Below are 24,006 nucleotides of genomic sequence, written 5' to 3' on the forward strand. Positions count from 1 at the left end.
ATGATTCCAGAAAATGTCACCATAGGATCTTTGTTGAGAACTGCATTTTATTTTTCATGAATAATGAAATACATGTTTAATACTCAGAATAAAAATCAATAGTGTCAGTTTTCATCTTCTCACAATGCTACTCAGGAACACTAACCAATCTAGACTAAATCTCTAGTTTCTTACTCAGCAGAGAAATCTACTTATTGCAACTCTTCTGCAACCTCTTTTCTCCTCATAAACTTTCTACTTCTCAGAAGCAGCAATGGAAATATGAACTCAAGGGCAGGGCGGTGGGGTGGGGGGATGTGTGGCTTTCAGAGGTCTCAGGTGGATATAATGGGCTGCCACATGCCACATCAAGCTGGGACCTGGCTGCTGGGTTTCTGGAATGAAAAAGATCCAAAGTGCCACTTCGGGTTTCTATCCATACCACTACTGAAAATAATTATTGATGAGCTGAATGAAATGATTTTGTAAGAAAGTTACTTTCGTAACAGTATTCTCGTTCATCTTTACCCTGGATATGTGATGCTGACATTGCCACCAAGGAATCCCAATATGTTTGTATTAACTTGAACTTCCAATGATGATGTGTATCAGCAGTTTTTTTCCCCCAGAACTCCTGGGAGAAAGACATAAAGAACTTATCCTTTGGACTTAGTTTTCCAGATGCTTTTTTGTGTGTAATGAAGTAAAAAAAAAAAAAAAAAAAAAAAAGCAGTGATAGTTTAGTGCTTAGTCAATGAATGGTTTTGATTAGAGAAAATATTAAATGCTCTTTTCAGTGCTCTATACTTGATTTCAATTTTTCCTCACTCCAGTAATTTCAATGTGTTCATATATATATTAGCAAATTAAATCCAAAAAACACTGAAGTATCTATTATGTTCAATAAACTGTGCTGGGTATTGCAGGGAATGATATGAATATGATACAACCAGGTCACTAATGAATTTAAACAAGATATAATCACATGAGGAATTGTAATAATGGGCAGATTTCACATTTCCAGTGTCTTAAGAGCAGAACTAACTGATAAGGTAAAAACCCAGGGGTTTGAGATCACACATTACCCCAGAGACAAGGAAAGTCCATGGAAGAAGGGACCCTGGCCAGTGACTAGAAAATGTACCTGGTGGGTTTTAAGACAAGAGCAAAGTAGTAAGACTCAGTGAAAGCCTAGGTTACAATGCTGCGTGGGAACACATTGTAGCTTAGTTACAACAGTGAAAAGTATTAGTAAAGCAGTCATGCCCAACTCCTTGTGACCCCATAGACTGTAGCCTGCCAGGCTCCTCCATCCATGGAATTCTCCAGGCAGAATACTGGGGTACCCATTCCTTTCTCCAAGGGTTCTTCCTGACCCAGGGATTGAACCCAGGTCTCCCACATTGCAGGTAGATTCTTTACTGTCTGAGGCACCAGGGAAGCCTAGTTATAACAATAGCTAGTATTTATCATACACTTCTTACATGCAAAGTGTCAGCCTTTAAATGTATTATTCCTATAACTTCTACAACTGTATAATGAAGTAGGTACTATTATTTCTTTACTACAAATGAAGACAGACAGACTGCCATTTGAAGGTGTGTAGTTTAGGGTGAAGCCCCAGGCTTCAGCAATACGTGAACTGTGAACTTCCAGAAGTTCAAGTTGGTTTTAAAAAAGGCAGAGGAACAAGAGATAAATTGCCAACATCTTCTGGATCATTGAAAAAGCAAGAGAGTTCCAGAAAAACATCTATTTCTGCTTCATTGACTATGCCAAAGCCTTTGACTGTGTGGATCACAATAAACTGTGGAAAATTCTGAAAGAGATGGGAATACCAGACCACCTGACCTGCCTCTTGAGAAACCTGTATGCAGGTCAGGAAGCAACAGTTAGAAGTGGACATGGAACAAAAGACTGGTTCCAAATAGGAAAAGGAGTACGTCAGGCTGTATGTTGTCACCCTGCTTATTTAACTTCTATGCAGAGTACATCATGAGAAACGCTGGGCTGGGAGAAATGCTGGGCTGGAAGAAGCACAGGCTGGAATCAAGATTGCTGGGAGAAATATCAATAACCTCAGATATGCAGATGACACCACCTTTATGGCAGAAAGTGAAGAAGAACTAGAGCCTCTTGAAGAAAGTGAAAGAGGAGAGTGAAAAAGTTGGCTTAAAGCTCAACATTCAGAAAACTAAGATCATGGCATCTGGTCCCATCACTTCATGGCAAATAGATGGGGAAACAGTGGAAACAGTGTAAGACTTTATTTTTGGGGGGCTCCAAAATCACTGCAGATGGTGATTGCAGCCGTAAAATTAAAAGACGCTTACTCCTTGGAAGGAAAGTTATAACCAACCTAGATAGTATATTAAAAAGCAGAGACATCACTTTGCCAACAAAGGTCCATCTAGTCAAGGCTATGATTTTTCCAGCAGTCATGTATGGATGTGAGAGTTGGACTATAAAGAAAGCTGAGTGCCGAAGAATTGATGCTTTTGAACTGTGGTGTTGGAGAAGACTCTTTAGAGTCCTTTGGACTGCAAGGAGATCCAACCAGTCCATCCTAAAGGAGATCAGTCCTGGGTGTTCATTGGAAGGACTGATTCTGAAGCTGAAACTCCAATACTTTGGCCACCTCATGCGAAGAGCTGACTCATTTGAAAAGACCCTGATGCTGGGAAAGATTGAGGGCAGAAGAAGGGGACAACAGAGGATGAGATGGTTGGATGGCATCACTGATTCAATGGATGTGGGTTTGGCTGGACTCTGGGAGTTGGTGATGGACAGGGAGGCCTGGCATGCTGCAGTTCATGGGGTCACAAAGAGTCGGACACGACTGAGTGACTGAACTGAACTGATATACTCTTGTGGTTAATAGTGTGGATTCTGGAGCCATAGAACCAAGGATTCTAGAGCCTTGGTCTTCTACTAAAGAGTTTAGCAAACCTCCTAACCTCTCCATGACTTACTTTCCTCATCTTTACAGTTGGACTTAAAAGTTAATATCCTCTTGGAAGTGTAATGAATGTTAAATGAGTTGAACTAGGGAAGGCATTTAAAATAGTGCTTGACAAATGCTAAGTGAGGTTAGTTTGAACAATATGAAATTGTTGCCTTTGTAGGCCAAATATGGACAGCTTCAAATGTCTCAGTCTAATAGGTCAGCTGTTATTTAGAAGACAAATGGATCCTGTTGAAGGGTTTTGCCCTCTTGAATTGCATCCTATTCCTTTCTTTCCTTTCATATGTAGATATCTCAGTATAATAGATACATCTGCCATCTTTTCCACCTCATCAACTGCCTTGCAAATGTACTTGTTTCTCCTTCAGTGCTTGAAGCCATGTGGAACAACCCTAAACAAAATTCCACAGTAACACTGCCTAACTGTATATTTCATACTGCCAAGAGATAATAAAATATACCATCATATTAGAGAATAACCATTTGAAAAGTTTCTATATATTTTTAGATACTAGAGCAGATTTGTGAAAAAGGAAGCATACTTACAGGGGATTTTATAAAAATATTTTAGACAATTTATTCACTCATTCTTTTATTCATTCATTAATGTACTCAGTTCTTTGATTGAATGAGCACATCCTATACAAAGGGCACAATATTAAATACAGCAAACTATACAAAGATGAATGTGATAGGACCTCTACCATTAAGAAGTTTAACGTTATCTAGAACTGAATTTGAACTAATATGTAACTGGTAGTGAAATATTTGGACCATTTAAAACAAAGATGAATAATTCTGTTACAAAAGCTTATATTCTTGTATGACAGAAAGATGTCTCTAAAATGATTGAACAGATTTTTGTCTCAGAAATTATATCAGTTATCTATTGTTATGTAACAACTTATCCTAAAATGTAGCAGGATATTACCATAAACATTTTGTATCTCATACATGTTCTGAGGATCAGGAATCCAGGAGTGGTGTAGCTGGTTTTTTCTTTTTGTTTTGGCTCAAGTCTCTCATGAGGTTGCAGGCAAGCTCTTAGACAGGGCTGCAGTCATCTGAAAGCTTGACTGGGGTGAGTTGATGACCCGCTCACACGGTTGTGGACTGTGGAGGGGATGCCTTGATTTCCCCATGGTTACTCTGGATGTGGCAGTTGGCACCCCCAAAGCAAGCAATCCAAGAGAAGAAGCAAGGAGGACACTGCAGTGATTTTTATGACCTAGACTCCCCAAGCAACAGCCTGGCACTTCTGTTCTCCTCTGTTCCTTAAAAGTGAGTCACTAAGTCCAGCCCACTGGCAAGGTGAGGAGGATTAGACTCTGTCTCTTCAAAGGCGGAGTATCAAAGCCTTCAGAGACATATTCAAAACTACCACTGCAGTGATGTTAATGTCTCACTTGAAGAGTTTATTTGCCTTTTTTTGCATCTAGTAGAACTCTGTGATTGCAGGTACTTGCTACTTGTTCGTTGGTAACTTTTTAATCATACATTTTCTATTTCCTGGTTTAAAAAGTAATACATGTTCATTGTAGATTATTTAATAAGAAAAACAAATATGAAAAATATGAATCACCCATACCTTATTCTACAAACCAGATATAACCACATTTAACATGCTTTTGGTTTGTGGTATATATACTACATACATACATGTATACATACAGGAATAGGATATATTCATATAAAAACAACTATATTATAGATAGTACACTTTTGGATATTTGTATCTATATTCTTATCTTAACATAAGGAGAATTTACTCTTATAATTAAAATTTATTAGAAAACAATTCTAAGAGCTGCATTACATTCTATGGGTGACTGTTTTTCCTTTAATATTTTTTTCTATTTTTGAATATTAGGCTATTTACTTCCTTTTATCACAATAAATAATAGTCATCTTTACATAGTGTCTTTGTACATCTGATTATTTTCCTATAAGATCCTACAAGTAAAATTATAGGGTGGACTTACTGCTAAATTTGCTCTCGAGAAAAGTTATATTCATTTGTATCTCTTTTGTTGTTTAGTTGCTAAGTCATGTCTGACTCTTTTTATGACCCCCATGGACTGTAGCCCACCAGGTTCCTCTGTGCATGGAATTTCCCAGGCAAGAATACTGGAGTGGGTTGCCATTTCCTTCTCCAGGGGATCTTCCCAACCCAAGGATCAAACCCAGGTCTCCTGCATTAGCAGGCAGATTTTTTGCCACTGAGCCACGAGGGAAGGCCAGTAGTCTAAGTACTGAGTACAGTACATCTCACTGTAATTTGTTGAGTATTTAATATTATCATTTTTTCACCTTTTTAATAGACCAATTTCACTTTCTTACTTTGCATTTTGTTGACATACCAGTTATTTTATTGCCTCTCTGTTATAAATTCACTCTTTGTTGTTGGCTCTGTGAAACTGGACGTGGAAACCATTATTTATTTATTTTCAGGCGAGGCTTTATTGGGGCCCCAGCTGCAGCAGGAGAGAGCATTGAAATACACTTCCTTTGCAGCCTACGTGATATCATGCTTCGCCAGTAGAGGGCGCTAGAGAAGCACTGTAGGAGGAAGCAGGTCTTTCCTGATTCGTAGGGGCTGGCATGCCAGGTTCCCGGGAAGCTGACTTTCTTCCTCCGGGGCTCCTCCCAGAATGGTTTCTTCAGCGCTAGTTGCCTGTGGGGTGCAGCTTTCTTTAGCATTTGCTCCCGCAACCCCTTTTGTAGCTCTTGATTTGGTTTGTGGTGCCACAGCCTGGAGCCCCTTACAGTCCTGTGCTCTAACTCAGATCATTACTCTCCACACCCTCTCACCTTGGTGCTCACTCCCGGAGAGTGCTCTGTGGGGCTGACTATCTAGTAAGCCACTTGCCCCATCTCTGTCCCATGCAGCCTCAAAGATGCCGCAGCCCACGGCATACATAGAGTTGTACTAGGTTCCTGCAGAGATGGTTCCTGCAGAGATGGTTCCCGCAGCTCACAGTCCCAGCAGCACTGGCAGCAGCGCCCCAGGCTTCATCTGGGTGCCTACCCCTCAGCCTCAGCTTACCTGTTCTCCAGACTTTCTTTCCTGCAGCCCTCCAGACACCGACACCGTGTGATCTGGCCTTGCGCCCACAGAGCAGCCCCTGTGCTCACTTGCCCACTGGATCCACACTTCAGAGGGTTGTTCCTGCTTATCCCATGTGTATGGCCCTGCTGTGTCCTGGGAGCAGAGGACGTTTCCTCTGTGCAATGGGCTGCAGCCACACCGTCTTCAGTGCATTTCAACTCCTTACGCCAAGCTTTTCCTTAGTTGGGTATTCTTCCTCAGACTAGAGTCCCTTTTAGAGTTCCCTTTCCATTTTTATAATTACTCTCCTATTATCACAGCTAAATAGTTCTTTATATTAAATTATAACCCCCATTTAAATGACTGTGTGATTTCTGTCTCCTCATTAGACACAGACTAATACCACTGATCACTATTAAGATACAACTTTTCCCACACACTTAGTGGCTATTGCATTTTCTCTTCTGCAATTTTACTTTTCAAACCATGTTTCTTACTTAATATTGTTATTTTTTCCTTTTTGTAGACTTTCAAGATATTAAAGATGAATCTTTTGTCATGTCTATGGCAGATACTTGAGACTACATTAAATAAGTAGGTTTGAGTATACTGAGTTTTAACCACTATATTTGCTTTAGTTTAGTGAGTTGAGACTTTCTTATTAACTCATAGATAAAAGGATAAAGATGCAAGCCACTGTCTTATTCAATAAAGGAGATTTCCTAGGACTGAAAAGTTCATAGCGCACTTTTACTTTCATCTGGTTTGGGATTTGGTGACATTGGGAAGTAATACTTTGTCTTAAATATGTTTCATGTTTTGATAACTGATCTTCCAACTGGGTTTACATCACTCAACCGTATCCTATAGTATGTGTAATACAATCAATGTAATCTAATACTTATTCAGTTCAGTTCAGTCACTCAGTTGTGTCCGACTTCTTGCGACCCGATGGACTGCAGCATGTCAGGCCTCCTTGTCCATCAACAGCTCCTGGAGTTTACTCAAATTCATGTCCATTGAGTCGGTGAGTCCATTGAGTCCCATGCTTATGAGGAATGCAAATAGAAGTAGTAGTAGAATGGAAAAAAGCTGCATGAATCTCCATTTTAATACAGAGTTCATAAGTAAAATCACAGGTGAAACTTGCGGCATTCGAAGTGCTTTTTCAGACAGGTGAAGTGGACTTAAAGGACCCTGAGCCCTATCTTGTAGAATGAGTTATTTTGGAGAAAAAGAACAGAGCTCGAGATTTCCTGCCCAACTTCAGATCCCACAGCTTCGCGTCATCTTCTGTATTCATTCAGCAACAAATGGTTATCATGGATCAAGTCTTAGCCTAGCTGATGAAATACATTAAATCTCTGTGATATGTTTATTTGGAAAAATAAAGAAAACTAGTTCAATTGACTTAAGAAAAATCTTCAGAACACTTTTGAAATTCATCAGTAGAACAGAGGGGGAAAAAAAGAAGGGCTCGGGCTGAGAGAATTATGATTTGGATTTCTTAACAGAGTCCATAATGTTTTCTGTCCCAAAGGACAGGTAGCTTTGATATTATAGATAGCTCAAAGGACTGAAAGACACTCCTAGGTTTTATGAAAAGGCTAGAGTTTAAGAAACTGTGAAATACCATCACCATCAGATTTCTTGGTGGGATAATAATGGGCTGATATTTTATTTCCAGAGCTGGAAGCTATTACTTCTGAATCATTTCTGAAAGCTAGTTGATGATAGTTCTCTTAACAGTTGAAGTTAAATAAGCTTAAGCTACATGGTATCTTAAGATACCATTTAAATTCAAGTTCACTGAGTGTTTTATTCTAAAAACTATTTGGAATACATAGTATCCAAGCTTATTTTAGTTACTGAAACTAAATTCAAGTTTCTTTTAGTCCAACTGTGAATCCTACCTAATCTCTTCACTTCAGAGAGAGACAAGCCTTACATTCAATTTCCTATAGATTCAAGTTCACATATGTTTTTATAATGCAAGTACAGAATTTATGCACTGAAATAGTACCAAAACCTTCTAATTTTGTTGAAGTGGCTTAGCAATAGCGACTTGTACTGCTAAACTGTTGTCTCTGTTTTTATTACCCGTTTACTTCGAAGATATTTCAATATGATTGCCTTTTCTGTACTGAATCTGAAAATAAGGAGAAAAAGAGTATTAACCACTGGACACATTTCATGCATTGAACCTACTAAAGAACCAAACACCCAGTGTGTAAGCTCTTGACTTACTTTGCTACTGTTCTTTGGATCTCTCTTTTTTCTTCTTCATTTAATCTTTGAAGGATGGATTCCAGGAGAGAAAAATGAAAGTTAATATACTGAGCCACCTGAAAGAAAAAACAAAAAGGCAGAGCATTTGTGTGAGAGGTACTGGGTCAGGACAGCTCAAAGACAGATTCAGGGCAACGGCATCCATACATCACTGCTAATTTCTTCTGCATCTTTATCCATGAGGAAAATGCGAGCATTTGTTTTGGACGGTCCCTGTAGGAGTCTATGCAGCAGCGGAATGTCTGTCTTCTTTAGCCGTTTCTGCTCTGCAAATGCAAAGAAGAATCAGCTACGGTCAGGAGGCCACCATAGAGAAAAAAAAGGACCATAATTTGTCCATTCATTTTGCTTCTTCTACTTACTTTGTGAAACCTATAAAGAAGAGGAGTTGGTTTACTCACTCGAAAAAGCAAGTTGAAATTAAAACCTTTAAGTGAACTAAAAATAGACTTTCTCTTGCTTTCCTTTGGGATTTGACTTTCCATTTCAGAATTCTAACCTTGCCTTTGGTTTGGATGTTCAGACAAATCTGCCATCCCATTTATGCCTTTGCAAAACCTAAAAACATTCATTCAATAAATATTTATTGATCTTTCCTAGTTCCATTAATGTAATTCTATCCTTCTAGTAGCTCAGATCCAAAACTTTGTAATTATCTTCAATTCTTCATTTCCCTCTCACCCCACATCCAATCTTTGGATTTTCTTTAAAAATATATTCTGAATTGTTATTTATATTAGCAGTATTTTTTATTATTTCATTCATCTATTGGCTTCATCCATTCAGCCATAATAATGACATGAGAAAGAAAATAACTTCCAATTTGGTATATTCCCAGAACTTCAAATTTCTAAAAGTCATAAACACTTCTACCACAAAATATTTCTAATTTTTTGCCTAAGTAGTTTCACATCTGTGATTTCATTTTTATGAGAATAAAGCATGAACAGGACACAGTGCCCTTACAATCATTTTCTTTCCTCAAATAATTTTTGAGTTCTTACTAGGCACCAGGCCTTGTTCTCTGTGCTGGGCACACTATAGAAGAAAGCAGGGTAAAATCACTTCTCTCATGGACCTCACACTCATGGAGAGGATGGTGATAAGGAAGATACAGGAATAAAACCTATCATATATAGTGGTAAGTATTCAGGGGGAAGGTTACTCAAGGAAGGGGGTAGAAAGCGTGCATGTGTGTACATATGTGTGAGCAAGTGAAAAGTTTTAAATTATTGATAGAATGGCTGAGGAAGGCCTCACCGAAGATGTAATATTTGAGCAAAGACCTGCAGGAGATGAGAGAGAAATCGTGACGCTATTTAGGGGAAGTGTGTGTCAAAAGAACAAGTAAGTAAACTGAGCACCCATGAAGTCAGTGCATGCCTAAAGATGTCGAAGAGCGCCTAGGGAACAAGGTGGCTGGTATGGAGATGAGGAGAGGGCTATTGAATGATGAAGAGAAGAGGTAATGGGGCCTGCACAAAGATTCTGACTTTGCTGTGAGAAGGGAGACCATTGGAGGATCTGAGAAGAGGTGTGACACGGTCAGACTTACACGGTTAAAGAATTGTCTGCTCTGTTGAAATAGACTGATAGGGAAAAGGTAGACCAATTAGTCCCCTCTCTGGTATCATGTGTTTCTTTGGGCTTTTAACAGTTCCAAGGGTCAGAACTGTTCTCGTCCCCTGGACTGGACTTCTCCAGGAAAAAAAATGCAAGGCAGGGTCCAGAAGTTAGAAGCCCAGCTTCCCCACAGCTAGTGATATGATTCATTAATGTGTCCACAGAGTCAGTGTTAGCTGCTTTAATTCCTCTATGATTTCTGAAGCAATGGGGGACCTTGATAATTCAACTCCTCTCATTAACCCACCAGAATCCTCTTTTATGAAAACTAATTAATTTATTTTAATTGAAGGCAATATTGTGGTGGTTTTTGCCATACATGGACATGAATCAGCCACAGGTGTACATGTGTCCCCCATCCCGAACCCCCCGCCCCCCGCACCTCCCTCCCCATCCCATCCCTCTGGGCTGTCCCAGGGCACTGGCTTTGAGTGCCCTGTTTCATGCATCAAACTTGGACTAGTCTTCTGTTTCACATATGGCAATATACATGTTTCAATGCTATTCTCTCAAATCATCCCACCCTCTCTTTCTCCCACAGAGTCCAAAAGTCTGTTCTTTATATCTGTGTCTCTTTAGCTGTCTTGCATATAAGGTTGTCGTTACCATCTTTTAAGATTCCATATATATGTGTAATATACTGTATTAGTGTTTTTCTTTCTGACTTACTTCACACTGTATAATAGGCTCCAGTTTCATCCACCTCATTAGAACTGATTCAAATGTATTCTTTTTAATAGCTGAGTAATATTCCATCATGAATATGTACCACAGCTTTCTTACCCATTCATCTGCTAATGAACATCTAGGTTGCTTCCATGTCCTGGCTACTGTAAATAGTGCTGTGATGAACATTGGGGTACACGTGTCTCTTTCAATTCTGGTTTCGTTGGTGTGTATGCCCAGCAGTGGGATTGCTGGGTCATACAGCAGAACCCTCTTTGGAACTTTACATCTTATGTTAACTTGGGTTTGCATCCTCAATTTGTTTTATGCTTGATAACATAAAACAATGTTTCTTACTTCATGGTCACTGGGATAATTATTAGAAATATGTATTCCCAGACTGTCCTCAGATCTGGAGGGGCTTGAGAATTTGTATTTTAAATGAACTCTTCAGGTCATCCTGAAGTGTGCCTCAATTTGAGAAACACTGTTATAGATCATGGGCTTAGCAGATAAAAGGTTTTAAAAGTACAGTCATCTATTTTCCACATTACTACCCAAACAGGTGCTCTATGCTCCATTCTTTTCCCTATTCTTAGTCCCTAAAAAGGACTTAGTTTTGATTACCTTCAGTTCTGGATTTCATGTATAAGAAATTTCATGTATAAGAAATGGATTTTCATAGGTAAAATGTAAATAACTATAGTTTTATAGTAAAAATAGGTTTCTTTTTTTTGGATTTTAAAATAATATGCATGTTGTGAGAGGGGAAAGGAGGTTACGTAGGTCAAAGGGTGCACATTTTCAGTTATTAGAAGAACAAATTCTGAGGACCTAATGTACACTTGAAAGTTGCTGAAAGTAGTAAGCATTCTTAGCCCAAGGAAAAAAAGGTTAACTATGTGAGCTCATACATGTGTTGATTATCTTGATCACAGCAATAGGTCCACAGTGGTTGTACACTTTAAATATATTCAATTATATTTGTCAATTATCCTAATTATTCATCAGTAAAGTTAAAAACCCTTATACACTGTTGTAATTATGAGGAAAAGCACAAGGCAGAAAGTAAAACTTCCCTGGAATCCCAGAACTCTGAGATAAGCAGCATTTCACTTTGAGAGGATACTCCTCCATACGTCTCTTTAGCTACACACACAGACAATACATAAAAGTGGTCATATCACACTTGCTATTTTTATTGCACACATTTTTAAAAATCAAAGTTTATTTTTTGCTTTTTTTATTTTATGCTTTCTCTTCTTCCCGTTGTCTTTTCTGTATCTCCCCAATCCCCTAACCAAGCAATCAATGTTAATGGCTTGGTATTTATCTTTCTCCCTAGTCATATACTCATATAAACCACATATTTAAATAGGGATTTATAATTCTTTTTAAAAAATGAAGTCATACTCTATACATTTATAGGCATGTTGCATTTTTAATAAATATGTATTGTAAAGGCCTCCTGGTGGCTCAGATGGTAAAGCGTCTGCCTGCAGTATGGGAGACCCGGGTTCTATACATTTATAGGCATGTTGCATTTTTAATAAATATGTATTGTAAAGTTCCCTCCATTCAACTGGTACAGATCTAACTCATTTCATAATAGCTGCATATTAATCATGTATTAAATCATTCTTCTATGATGGGTAACTTTGCCTTTAGCTTTCTATCATTATAAATAACCTTGCATATAAATCTGTAGGTAATAGTGCTTTGATTTTTGTGAAACAGATTCTCACCAGTGGATTTGCTGGGCTAAGGAATATGTATACTGTAGATTTTTAATAAATATTGCTAAAACGAGTTCCAAGAAAGTAGGAGTCAGATCTTCAGCAGAATTGCATGAACATTCTCTTTTACTCTTATCCGTGGCAACCAGTAGGTAGAATCAGATAAAAGATAACATGGCATTGTGGGTTGAATATACATATCCTTGACCTTTGCATTTCCTTTAATACTTGCATTCCCTTAAGCTTTAGACTTTCCTAAAAATATTTACAGGTTATTTTGTTATTCTCTGAACTGCTTTATCATACTTCTTTGTATTTTCATTGGACTGGTTGCCTTTTCATTATCACTTTGCAAGAACTTTTTGACACAGTAGGTATTAATTTTTCATCTGACAGTCTTCATAATCTTTGGTTTGTATCTTTTACGTTTTATACAGTCAAGCATTTTTATCTTGTAGTTTTCTCCTAAACAACCAGAATGAGTACACAAACACTCAGAACTTTCAAAAATTTATAAATATATATATATATATATTTAAGCTTTCAATTTATAAGGACTTCAATTTTATATATGTTTGGATATCCAGTTTCCATTTTCTTATAGTTGTTCTGGATCAAAATATATAATTTTATTTATTCAATTTCTGGCTCAAGCGATCAGACACTTAAATTACAACTTGAGCCATTTCTATAATTTAACTTCAAAATTTTTCAGTTTTAATGATGGCCATTCTGGCTGGTGTGAGGTGATATCTCATCGCAGTTTTGATTTGCATTTCTTTAATAATTAACGATGTCGAACATCTTTTATGTGCCTGTTGGTTGTCTGCATGTCTTCTTTGGAGGAGTGTCTGTTTAGATCCTCTTCCCATTTTTTGAGTGGGCTGTTTGTTTTGATGCTGTTAAGTATCATGAGCTATTTGCAGTTTGGGGAGGCTGATCTTGTATCATTTGCATCATTTGCAAACATTTTCTCCCAATGAGTGGGCTATAGTTTTGTTTTGTTTACTATTTCCTTTACTGTGAAAAAACTTTTTTGAGTTTAAGTAGGTCCCATTGTTTACATTTGTTTTTATTTCCAATATTCTGGGAGACAGATTGAAAAAGATATTGCTGTGATTTATGTCAGAGAGTGTTCTGCCTATGTTTTCCTCTAGGAGTTTTAGAATATGCAATCTCACATTTAGGTCTTAAATCCATTTTGAGCTTATTTTTGTATATGGGGTTAATGAATGATCTAACTTTTTTCTTTTTTTAACATTTAACTGTACCTTTCCCCCAGCACCATTTGTTGAAGAGACTGTCTCCAACATTGTGTAGTCTTGCCTCTTTTGTCATAGATTAATTGACAATAGGTGCAAGGGTTTATTTCTGGGTTTTCTATTTTAAGGCTTTCAAAAGTTTCATTTCAATATTGCCTTAGGATTTCTCTAATCCACCTTTTACTCTTTGCTCCTAGCGCCCCACACATAGTCTCTTCCCAAGGTCCTGATGCTAACTTTTACCCCACCACATAGTTCTGCACATTTTTCTCTACTGAGGAAGAGGGAACACTCCCACAGTGTGTCAGAAAGAGGTAATGTTGAGAAAGAGGTACCAATGAGATCAGGGAGTAACGGTATGTAATGATGACTCTAGTAAAAGCTAGAATGATAAGGGAAAGTGAAAAGGAAAGGAGTACAAAGATCGACAACTGAAATGCCTACAGTTCCTGGGAATCTTCCACCTATTCTCCAGGGCTCTTTGATCACCATTCAGATAGCTTAATGCCTGGCCAACAAGCAAATGGCAACCCACTCCAGTGTTCTTGCCTGGAGAATCCCAGGGATGGGGGAGCCTGATGGGCTCCCGTCTATGGGGTCGCACAGAGTCAGACACGAGTGACGTGACTTAGCAGCAGCAGCAGCAACAAGCAAAGTCTTTTGTGTTAAGCTCTTCTAGGACCCCTTATTCTTAGGTTGTCTTCCTTTGAAACTGTGAAGGATGAATAATGTAAAACACTCCACCTCTCGTCTTTCTTTCTTCCCTTCCTCCCTTTCTTCCGCGGAAAGAGGTAAACCGCTTTTCTGCCTTATTAATGGGCAGGAAACGACAACACATGCAGTCACATAAGAATAAGCAAGTTTTCTTACCTCCTGTTGCAAAAATAATGTAAAGTGCAAAATCCTGGGCACTATTTTCAATCTGTCAATGGAAAAAAATGAACAGACATGAATTCTTTGTTAGTATTTTCTAAGCCAACCAGACCCAGATTATATATCTGTTTCTTCACTTTAATTTTTCACTTTCATATATAAAATCTTCTCTGCTCCCAGGGGATAAGGTAATTTCTCAGTGCAGTTACTAAAAGATGTTATACAGTTATCTTTTGGTATCTGCTGTGGCTCTTGCCTAGGAAATCTCATGGATGGAGGGGCCAGGTGGGCTACAGTCCATGGGGTCATGAAGAGTCAGACACGACTGAGCAACTTCACTTTTCACTTTTCACTTTCATTCACTGGAGAAGGAAATGGCAACCCACTCCGGTGTTCTTGCCTGGAGAATCCCAGGGATGGGGGAGCCTGGTGGGCTGCCGCCTATGGGGCCGCACAGAGTCGGACACGAGTGACGTGACTCAGCAGCAGCAGCAGTGGATACCAGAATCCACATACACTCTAGTCCCTTCGTTGGCCTTTTGTACTCTCGGGACTGCATTCATGGATTCAGCCAACCATGTACTGTAAACAGTAATATATGCATTGAAGAAAAAAATCCATGTATATGAATATATATGGCTGAGTCCTTTTGCTGTTTACCTGAAACTATCACAACATTGTTAATTGGCTATATCCCAATACAAAATAAAAAGTTAACAAAAATCCATATTTAAATAGACCCATGGCATTCAAACGTGTTTTTCAAGGGTCAACTATACATAGGAAAGAATTTTTTGGAACTGAATATTTAATTTAGATATACATGCTTATATGTCTTTTTCAGAAAAATCCATTTATGTGTTTACAATTAAATTATACACAAGATATTCATAGTTCAGTTCACTGATAAAGATTACCTTAAACTTTTGGAGAATTTGCTTTATTACTTCTTCAGTTCTCATATTACTGTTTACTCTGACCTTAGTTTCTGATCCAAAGGCTGGAGTGAAAATTGACGTCTAGAAAAAAAAAAAAAAGATTTTTGTAATTTTAAGGACATATGTGACAAACTAACAAGAGTCTGTCTCTTGAATCTGGCCTTCCTTTGCACAAAAAATCCGAGATCATGAGTTTAAAATTTTGCTTTCTTATTTTTACTTTCTTTGTTTTGGTTGTTGAGTACTATGTATGCCTTTAAGCAGCTTCATATTGTTTCTAGAGTACGTTAGGTAAAACATCATTTGAGAATGTTTGAAATATTTTCATTAGATAATCATACTATTCTTTACTGTAATTTAAGATTTCAAAATTCCCTCCTGTTTGGGAGTAATTGTTCTAAATTGCTTTTATTTGAACCATATGAAATCATTCCTTTTCAGTTGGTCAGAAATGGTCCAATGTTGGCAATTTCATGTGATTCAGCTTATATCTCAACTGAGGATTTGGGTAAAAGTGCTGCTAATTGAACATTTAGAACAATGTTTCTCACAAGTTGCTCTAATCAGTAGTTGGCCCTTTAGATAAAATTTGGTAAACAGCTGCCATGATCCAATAAATTTGACACATCCCTCTTGGGGATTAGTACTGCACCATAAAAATTATAAGAAACATATAACCATAAAATTTTTTACTCATAATTTTATTCCTATTTAAAAATAAAGTCCTGAGAGAGACGAAAAAATTAAATGGAAAATTCCAGAAATAATTCACACATTTTAAATTGTGTGTTGTTCTTTTTTTAAAATTTTTTTTTAATATGGACCACTTTTAAAGTTTTTATGGCCTTTGTTACAATATTGTTTCTGTTTTATGTTTTTCCTTTTTTTTGCCACGGGCATGTGGGATCTTAGCTACTTGACTAGGGATCAAACCCACACCCCCTGAACTGGAAGGCGAAATCTTAACCACTGGGCTGCCAGGGAAGTCCCTGTGTGGCATTCAGAAAGTGTGTTGAAAGTGTTAGTTGCTCAGTAGTGTCCAACTCTGCAATTCCATGGACTGTAGCCCACCAGGGTCCTCTGTCCATGGGATTCTCCAGGCAAGAACACTGGAGTAGGTTGCTGTTCCCTTCTCTAGGGGATCTTCCTGACCCAGGGATTGAACCCGGATCTCCTGCATTTCAGGCAGATTCTTTACCATCTGACCCACCAGGGAAGCCATTCTGAGTAGCATGATAAGATCTTGCATCATCCTACTCCACCCTGCCCAAGATCCCCAACCACTGACCATGTCTGCTTCTGACAGACATCTATCAACTTCATCACAGCCTGATGGTCCAGGATCATCTGAAGCAGATGGTCCTCCTTCTGATATATTGTCAGAAGGTCATTAGTAGCCTAATGCTGCATCACAATGCCTATGTCATTTACCTCAATTTATCTTATTACATCATAGGCATTTTATCATCTCCTGCCCTTATAAAATTGAATACAGTACTGCAAGATATTTTGAGAGAGAGAGGAAAAGACCACATCCACATAACATTTTTACACTATATTATTATAATTATTCTACTTTATTGTTAGATATTGTTGTTAATCTCTTATTTTACCTAATTTATAAGTTAACCTTTATCATAGGTATGTATGTATAGGAATGAACATTGTATACACAGAATTCAGTACTATCCTTGGTTTTAGGCATCCACTGAGAGTCTTGGAACGTATTCCCTTGGGACTATGTATCACAATCTAAGCCTCTAATAAGTGTGTTATTCAATAATGGCATTATCAAGAGCTTTCATGATATAAAAACATATCTTACAACTATTTCAACTTAAATTCCTAGATATCCAGCATTGCATACCCATTGACAGGGTGCTTTGGCTTTTGGGGTTTCATTTTCTGCTAGTTATTATACTGTAGTAAATGACATTTGTATGGAATATCTTTAGTTTCACTTGATCTCTTTCAATCAACAGCAATGACACTAATGTAAACTCAGTTCTTTTGTGCAGACACTATGCTAAGTGCTAAATTCACCTCATTCCACTTAATCCCATGAACAGCCTTGTAAAGAAGGAAGGATGAAAGCTAAGAGACTGAGATTTTTTATTTGCTCAGCAAGAATTTGCAATCAAGTCATCAAACTGCAAAGACCAGGAATTTTAATTACGATGCTGTGCTGCCAACCTAGTGCCAATTTCGTTCTTAGTACTGCAGACCAATCTGGAAGATGCTCATTTGGAAACATGTGGCTTTCACAGCCTTTCTTAACACAAACCATCCTACATGTGCTGATGACATACAGCATAATTCTGAAGAGAAGAAACCAGGACTATTGGTAGTTGCATATCTGTAGGGGACTGTCAATATTATGTCTTGGCCAGGGAGGAAATTCTTGAGACAGAAAAATGTCTAATTTGAACCCAAAATTCACAAGGGAGATTTCTCCCCACCAGTCTCCAAAGAGACATATGGATAGCCTTCCAAGGGAGGAAGAAAGAAAAAGGTAGAAAGCCTTCTAAGGAAAAAGCTTATGATGAATGAATTAATATTTTGTATGAAAACTTAAAATGGTGCCTCACATAGAGTGGTTTTAAAGTATTTATTAAATGAATGGATGAATGATTGCTAAAATACATGACATAAAAAATTTGAGTTCTAGAAAAGAATGATCAATTTCCTACCTTCAGCCAAGTTAAGTCTTATAAATATTACAGAAAGGCACATAAAAGTTCAACACATATTAAATGAAAAAATCAGAGTACAAATTATATAAACTATAATTGCACTTCTGTAAAAAGTGATATGTATATTATATGTGTAAGACCTGGAATTAGAAATTTAACTGATCAGAATAAACAGGGCTATAGCTGACTTAATCCTTTTATTTCAAATTTAGTGTTTGAATGTACTTTGAACCAATATCTTTTGTAGCACTTACATGATTCTAAGGACATTTATGGATGTATTGGTTTCTTTGCCCAAGCGCTGAGCTCCATGCTGACACAGGCACCAGCTGAGCCATCTGTATATCTCCATTGTGTATCATAGGGGCTGCCACTTAGGGTTCACCAGTCATGCTGGTTGAGAACTTGAGTTCTGGCATCAGACAAAGCTGGATTTGAGTTCAGAGTTGGTACTTAAAAGCAGTGCAACCTGTGACAAATTGTGTAACCTCTGTGAATTTCTGTGAATCTGAGGTGATCAAAGCAGTCAGTCAATCCTGAAATCACCCTGAATATTCATTGGAAGGGCTGATGCTGAAGCTCCAACACTTTGGCCACCTGATGTGAAGAGCCAACTCATTGGAAAAGACCCTGATGCTGAGAAAGATTGAAACCAGGAGGAGAAGGGGATGACAGAGGATGAGATGGTTGGATGGTATCACTGACTCAATAAACATGAATTTGAGCAAACTCTGGGAGATGGTGAAAGACAGGGAAACATGGAGTGCTGCAGTCCATGGGGTTGCAAAGAGTTAGACATGACTGGTGGCTAAACAACAACTGTGAACCTCAGTTAACTCATATGTAAAATAGGGAAAAGAATAGTATCTGCTTCATATGATTATGTTTTAGTGAGTAATGAGATAAGCCAGCAAAACAATTTCATGCCAAATAAACAGAGAGTACCCAGTAATAATAGCAGTATAGCTGATAGTACTGTAAGTTTGAATTGTAAATTCAATTCAGTGATATTGTTAGCACAATAGACAGCATTCTTTTAAATGACATTAATGGAATTGTAACTCACTTCGTGGTTATAAAAGTGTCCATTAATAGAGGCCCTATGCTTCTGTCTGGCTTTTCTGTCCATCATTGGAGGCTTCATCCTTTTCCTCACCAGGGTTGCTTCACTCATAGTTCTGTAGAGTAAAGGGGATTCAGGCTCTTCGTTTGCATGAGGCTTCAGAGTGCTACTGTGATAAAATAAATAGTCTGGGAAGAATAAAGGTTATAAACTCATATAATTTAGCTGCTCATCTCTTTGCATCATGGATGGATTAGTATTAATAAGTAATTATGTGGCTAAGCAATGAACTAAAATTCTTTTAAACAGAAAATAGCAATGATCTTGTTTAAGAACAGGGACATCTGGTGACACTTGTGTTCCATTTTACCTTGGAATTTTAATTTAATTGTAGTTAGAGTATAAGCAAGTGATGTTTCATCTTTCTCTAGCACTGGTGCTAAATACAAATAGATTTTTATTATATCTTTGGTGTCAAGATATTGGGATTCCCCTGTGTTGAAATGAGTGTTGTCAATGGATTAATTATTAATATAAGGATTCTCATAAAAAAGTGCCAAAAGGCCTTAAGACAAAAATAAGGAAGTCTTGACAGGAGCATCATGTTTGTTATAGAATATGAGTTGTTAAAGGACAGTAGAGGGGATGAATTGAGAATGCTTTGAAAAAAATTAGTTACACATTGGAAGTTGCTGGTAGCTTCCTGAAGATAATGCCAGCATGATACCCTTGTTCAATCTGAAATCAGCTTGGTAATATCACCATTCCAAAAATGTGAACCCCACTCCAGTCTCAGTCATCAACTCCTCCTTGTATCTCTATATACCATATAAAAATGAAAATCCATGTAAAATACAAAATATCATGCCTGTCTCAGTAAATGACAGAAAACTAATAGTATTATACCATTGTTGTTATGATTACTGATGTCACAAGTCATAGGAGCTGGCATTTTCCAATGGTTTGTCAAATTTGATATGAACTAACTTGATTTTTAAGTAGATTTCTCTCTTTTTTTAAACTTGTTATTTTATCTTGGAATATAGCCGATTAACAATGTTGTGATAGTTTCAGGTACACAGCAGAGCAACTCAGCCATATATATGTTTAAAACAACCCTATCAAATATAGCAAACCAAGTATATCTGCCTCTGAGAAGTCATGTCATATTAAGTATTAACTAAAATGTTTAGCTTCTCAAAAGATGTAGAATTCAACCTGAAGGGCTTGGTCTTAATATAAAAAACTACTGAGTTATGAATGATCCTAATCCTTGGGGGGGAAATACTGAACAATTTTATGTATGAAAAACTTTATTCAAACCATTAGTTCTCCCTAATCTAATAAAGCTAAGTGACTTAATACATTTTTTTAAATAATGCTTTTATATTGCCAAGTAAGGTTCTTAAACATTATATGAGCACTGTAGTGACAAGTTGGTATGCTCCTAAGATATATTTTTTAAATATAAAATAAGAGTTTAATAACTAATGGTATATAAAATGTTATATTTCAGAGAAACATTTAGGATTCATGCATTATATTAGCTAAAAAATTCTCCTCATTAATAAGAGTTTGATACTGACCTTCTTGGGAACCTGTTCCTCCAGTCACTGGAATCTGATCCTTGTCCAAGTCACTAATGCGATAAAGATCATCAAATTGTCCCCAGCGTGTCATTCCCCTGAAAAGTAATAAATTGTGTATGTGATATCAATTATATTTATCAAAGGGCCTATGATAGTTTCCAGATTTACAGTATTAATGCAGTACATGGGCCTCTGTGGGTAGACACACCAGCCTAAATTATAATAATCTTTATATTATTAAATCTATATACCAGAGTGGTCAATATGCATTTTAATTAATTCTTGTACTGATTCTTAGCATGTTTTGACACAATATTTTAGTTACATACTGAAACAAAATTATACAGATTCTGTAAAATATATGGAATATGTAGAAACCAACAGAATCCATTCTTATACAGAAACCTCACTATGCTCTTCAGTGAGTTTAGATACAAAAGTGTTTATTCTAACTTGCATTGAGCTTCCATTGTATTCAAAGCATTTTAAGGTAAAATGATTCCAGTATAATTAGATGTAAAACCTATCTTTAAGACCCTTGAGCACTACAAAGAATTCAATTTATAAAGAAGGAAAATCTCTGGGAAAGACTCCTTTTCTGGGACATCATGATTTATAAAGTGTGCTATTAATTTTCAATGCATTCTAATACCCAGAAAAAATAAAACTGGGCAACTGCTTATCTTTACCAGTTGGACCATGGCTCATTTTTTATTTTCTTTCTGGCTTTAAATAAGTTATTTATTTTCTCTGTGCATTAGTGTTCTCACCTGTAAAATGGGGATGAATATAGAGTGAGGTACGATAGGACTGTTGAGAAGATTAAATGAGTTAATTTATGTAAAACCCTTGAAAAAGTGCCCCACATGCAGTAAGAACTCAAGATGTGTTAAAAAAAAATGACGGTGGTTGTCTTCATCTTCATTGCCATCCTCATCACAGTCCCCATCATCTGTGTGTATTTCATGATGGGTCTGGAGCCATTAGGGATCCAAGGTATTCCTAGATCTCTCTAGGTTAATAGATAACTATCATATCTGGGACTAGTCTTAGCTCTTACTAAGAGTCTCTTCCAATGTCTGTTTTCCTTATGGCCAAAAAATATCAACCCGTAGGGAGTCTGTGACATTAATTCTACCCAAATGTCACTGGTAGCAACAATAACACAAAGTGCTTATTCATACTAATGCTGGTAAATATGAATAAACATGATCCTTTTCTTCTTTGACCTTTGAATTCCTTTGAAGTCTTTTACAACTTCTATATCATTTGAGTCTCACAATAATAGTCTTGTGATATAGATAAGATAATCCTAATATACTGGTTTATTAATTTTCCATTAAGCTCTACCATCCAGGATATAGCCAGTCAAAACAAATGTCCTAAAAGTCCAAAGTTACTTAGTAACTTTGACTCAAAGGAGAACAATTCCGGCCCCGACTCAGAGCCTAGTTATTCTTCCTTTTACTTTTTTTAAATTGAAGTATAGTTGATTTACAGTGTTTTAAGTGTACAGCAAAGTGGTTAAGATATATGTATGTATATGTATATATATTTCTTTCTCAGATTCTTTTCCATTATAGATTGTTGGATGATATGAATATAATTCGCTGTGCTATATGGTAGGTCCTTGTTTATGTATTTTACATGCAATAGTGTGTATCTGTTAATCCCAAACTCCTAATTTATCCCTCCCTGCACGATTCCATTTGGTAGCCATAAGTTTGTTTCATGCGTCTATTTCTGCTCCTGAAATAAGTTCACTTGCATCATTTTTAAGATTTCACATGTAAATGATATTTGTGATATTTGCCTTTGACTTCAGGCAGTGTGGTATTCTTCAGGTCCATCCATGTTGCTGTAATTGAAATTATTCATTCTTTTTATGGCTGAATAATATTCCATTGTATGCATATATATACTACACCATCTTTATTCATTCGTCAGTGGACATTTAGGTTGCTTCCAGGTCTTGGATATTGTAAATAGTGTTGCTCTGAACACTGGTGTCCATGCATCTTTTCAAATTATTGTTTTCATCTTTTCCAGATATATGCTCAGCAGTGGGATGGCAAGATCATACAGAGGCTCTATTTTTAGTTGTTTAGGGAACCTCCATACTGTTCTCCATAGTGGCTGTACCAATTTACATTCCCACCAGCAGTATAGAAAGGTTCCCTTTTCTAGTTATTCTTTTGAAAGGCAAAATTATCAATGTATAGAAGATTAATTTTAAAAGGCAGATGTGATTATCATAGAACGAGAGTTGAAAGGGAAAGTGTTAGTCACTCAGTGTGTCCGACTCTTTGAGACCCCGTGGACAGTAGCCTGCCAGGCTCCTCTGCCCATGGAATTCTCCAGGTGAGAATACTGGAGTGGGTTAACCATGGAAAAAAAAACAACAGAATAACAGTGAAAATAGAAACTAAAAACTCAAGCAATCCAATGCTGTCTCCCCTGGGGGAAGACGAGAGAGCCCAAGCATGCCAGACTAGTGATGTGCTATAAATTCTTGGTAGTCCTGCCAACTTGACACCTGTCCTCTCCTTCTCTCAGCCCAGTGAGGTCACACAAATACAGAGGAACAACACGGCTTAATTTAATATAGCCAGTGTTGGGCCCCTTTTCTTCCTTACCATCTTAGCAAAAACAAGCACCTCCACCCCCAAATTGCCAGCCCCCAGCCTATCCCTTTTCAGCTCTAGACTGTGTAATTGGAAGTGCCTCCATATACAGTTGTGCACTTGACTAAGCTTGAATGCAGTGACCCAAAGTTTTCTAAAGAAAACTGGTGGAACTTTATGTAACATCAAATAGTTTAAGTTGCCCAAGCACGGGCATGTCAGCCTTATTCTGACCAAGTTTCAGGATATATACCATTAGCAAATTTAAACTGTGGAGAAGTATTCTCATGAGCTGCAAAATAAAAAGGAGGTCAACATTTGATAGACAAATTGAAGGTGGTCACTTCTCTACCCACATGGTAAGAAAGGAAAAACACTCTTGATGTTATTCACATGGACATCTGTCCAGTTTCTGCTCTTTATGCCATTCTGCCATGACTTGTCCAAAGCATGTCAAAGCAGACATTGGAAAAACATTGAAAACGGAAAGGGAAACCGGTGCCACAGCAAACATAACCTCAGTAAGATTGTTTTTACAAAAAATTTCCAAAACAAAATACTTGGACCAGTTATGAGATATCAAAGTACTGCCCATGGAAGTGTTTCCATAAAGGATCACAAGCGGTCACAGCTCAAACTGATTTATTTTTAAACTAT

The 24,006-nt window shown here is 37.3% G+C and overlaps 1 protein-coding gene across 1 annotated transcript in view; it reads right to left on the reverse strand.

The window, feature by feature from the left end:
- Positions 1-8,066: 8,066 nt before the first annotated feature.
- The window catches only part of RASSF6 (Ras association domain family member 6), a 66,106-nt gene continuing 50,166 nt past the window's right edge, over positions 8,067-24,006 (reverse strand). Inside the window, exons 6-12 of the mRNA XM_068974968.1 lie at positions 20,723-20,820; positions 19,140-19,324; positions 15,360-15,461; positions 14,440-14,491; positions 8,430-8,548; positions 8,241-8,338; positions 8,067-8,142 (exon numbers count right to left, since the gene is read on the reverse strand). Coding sequence (XP_068831069.1) covers positions 8,067-8,142; positions 8,241-8,338; positions 8,430-8,548; positions 14,440-14,491; positions 15,360-15,461; positions 19,140-19,324; positions 20,723-20,820 — 730 coding nt within the window. The remainder of the gene's footprint in view (positions 8,143-8,240; positions 8,339-8,429; positions 8,549-14,439; positions 14,492-15,359; positions 15,462-19,139; positions 19,325-20,722; positions 20,821-24,006) is intronic.

Source organism: Capricornis sumatraensis, chromosome 7 (assembly GCF_032405125.1).
Source record: "Capricornis sumatraensis isolate serow.1 chromosome 7, serow.2, whole genome shotgun sequence".
Lineage (NCBI taxonomy): Eukaryota > Metazoa > Chordata > Mammalia > Artiodactyla > Bovidae > Capricornis > Capricornis sumatraensis.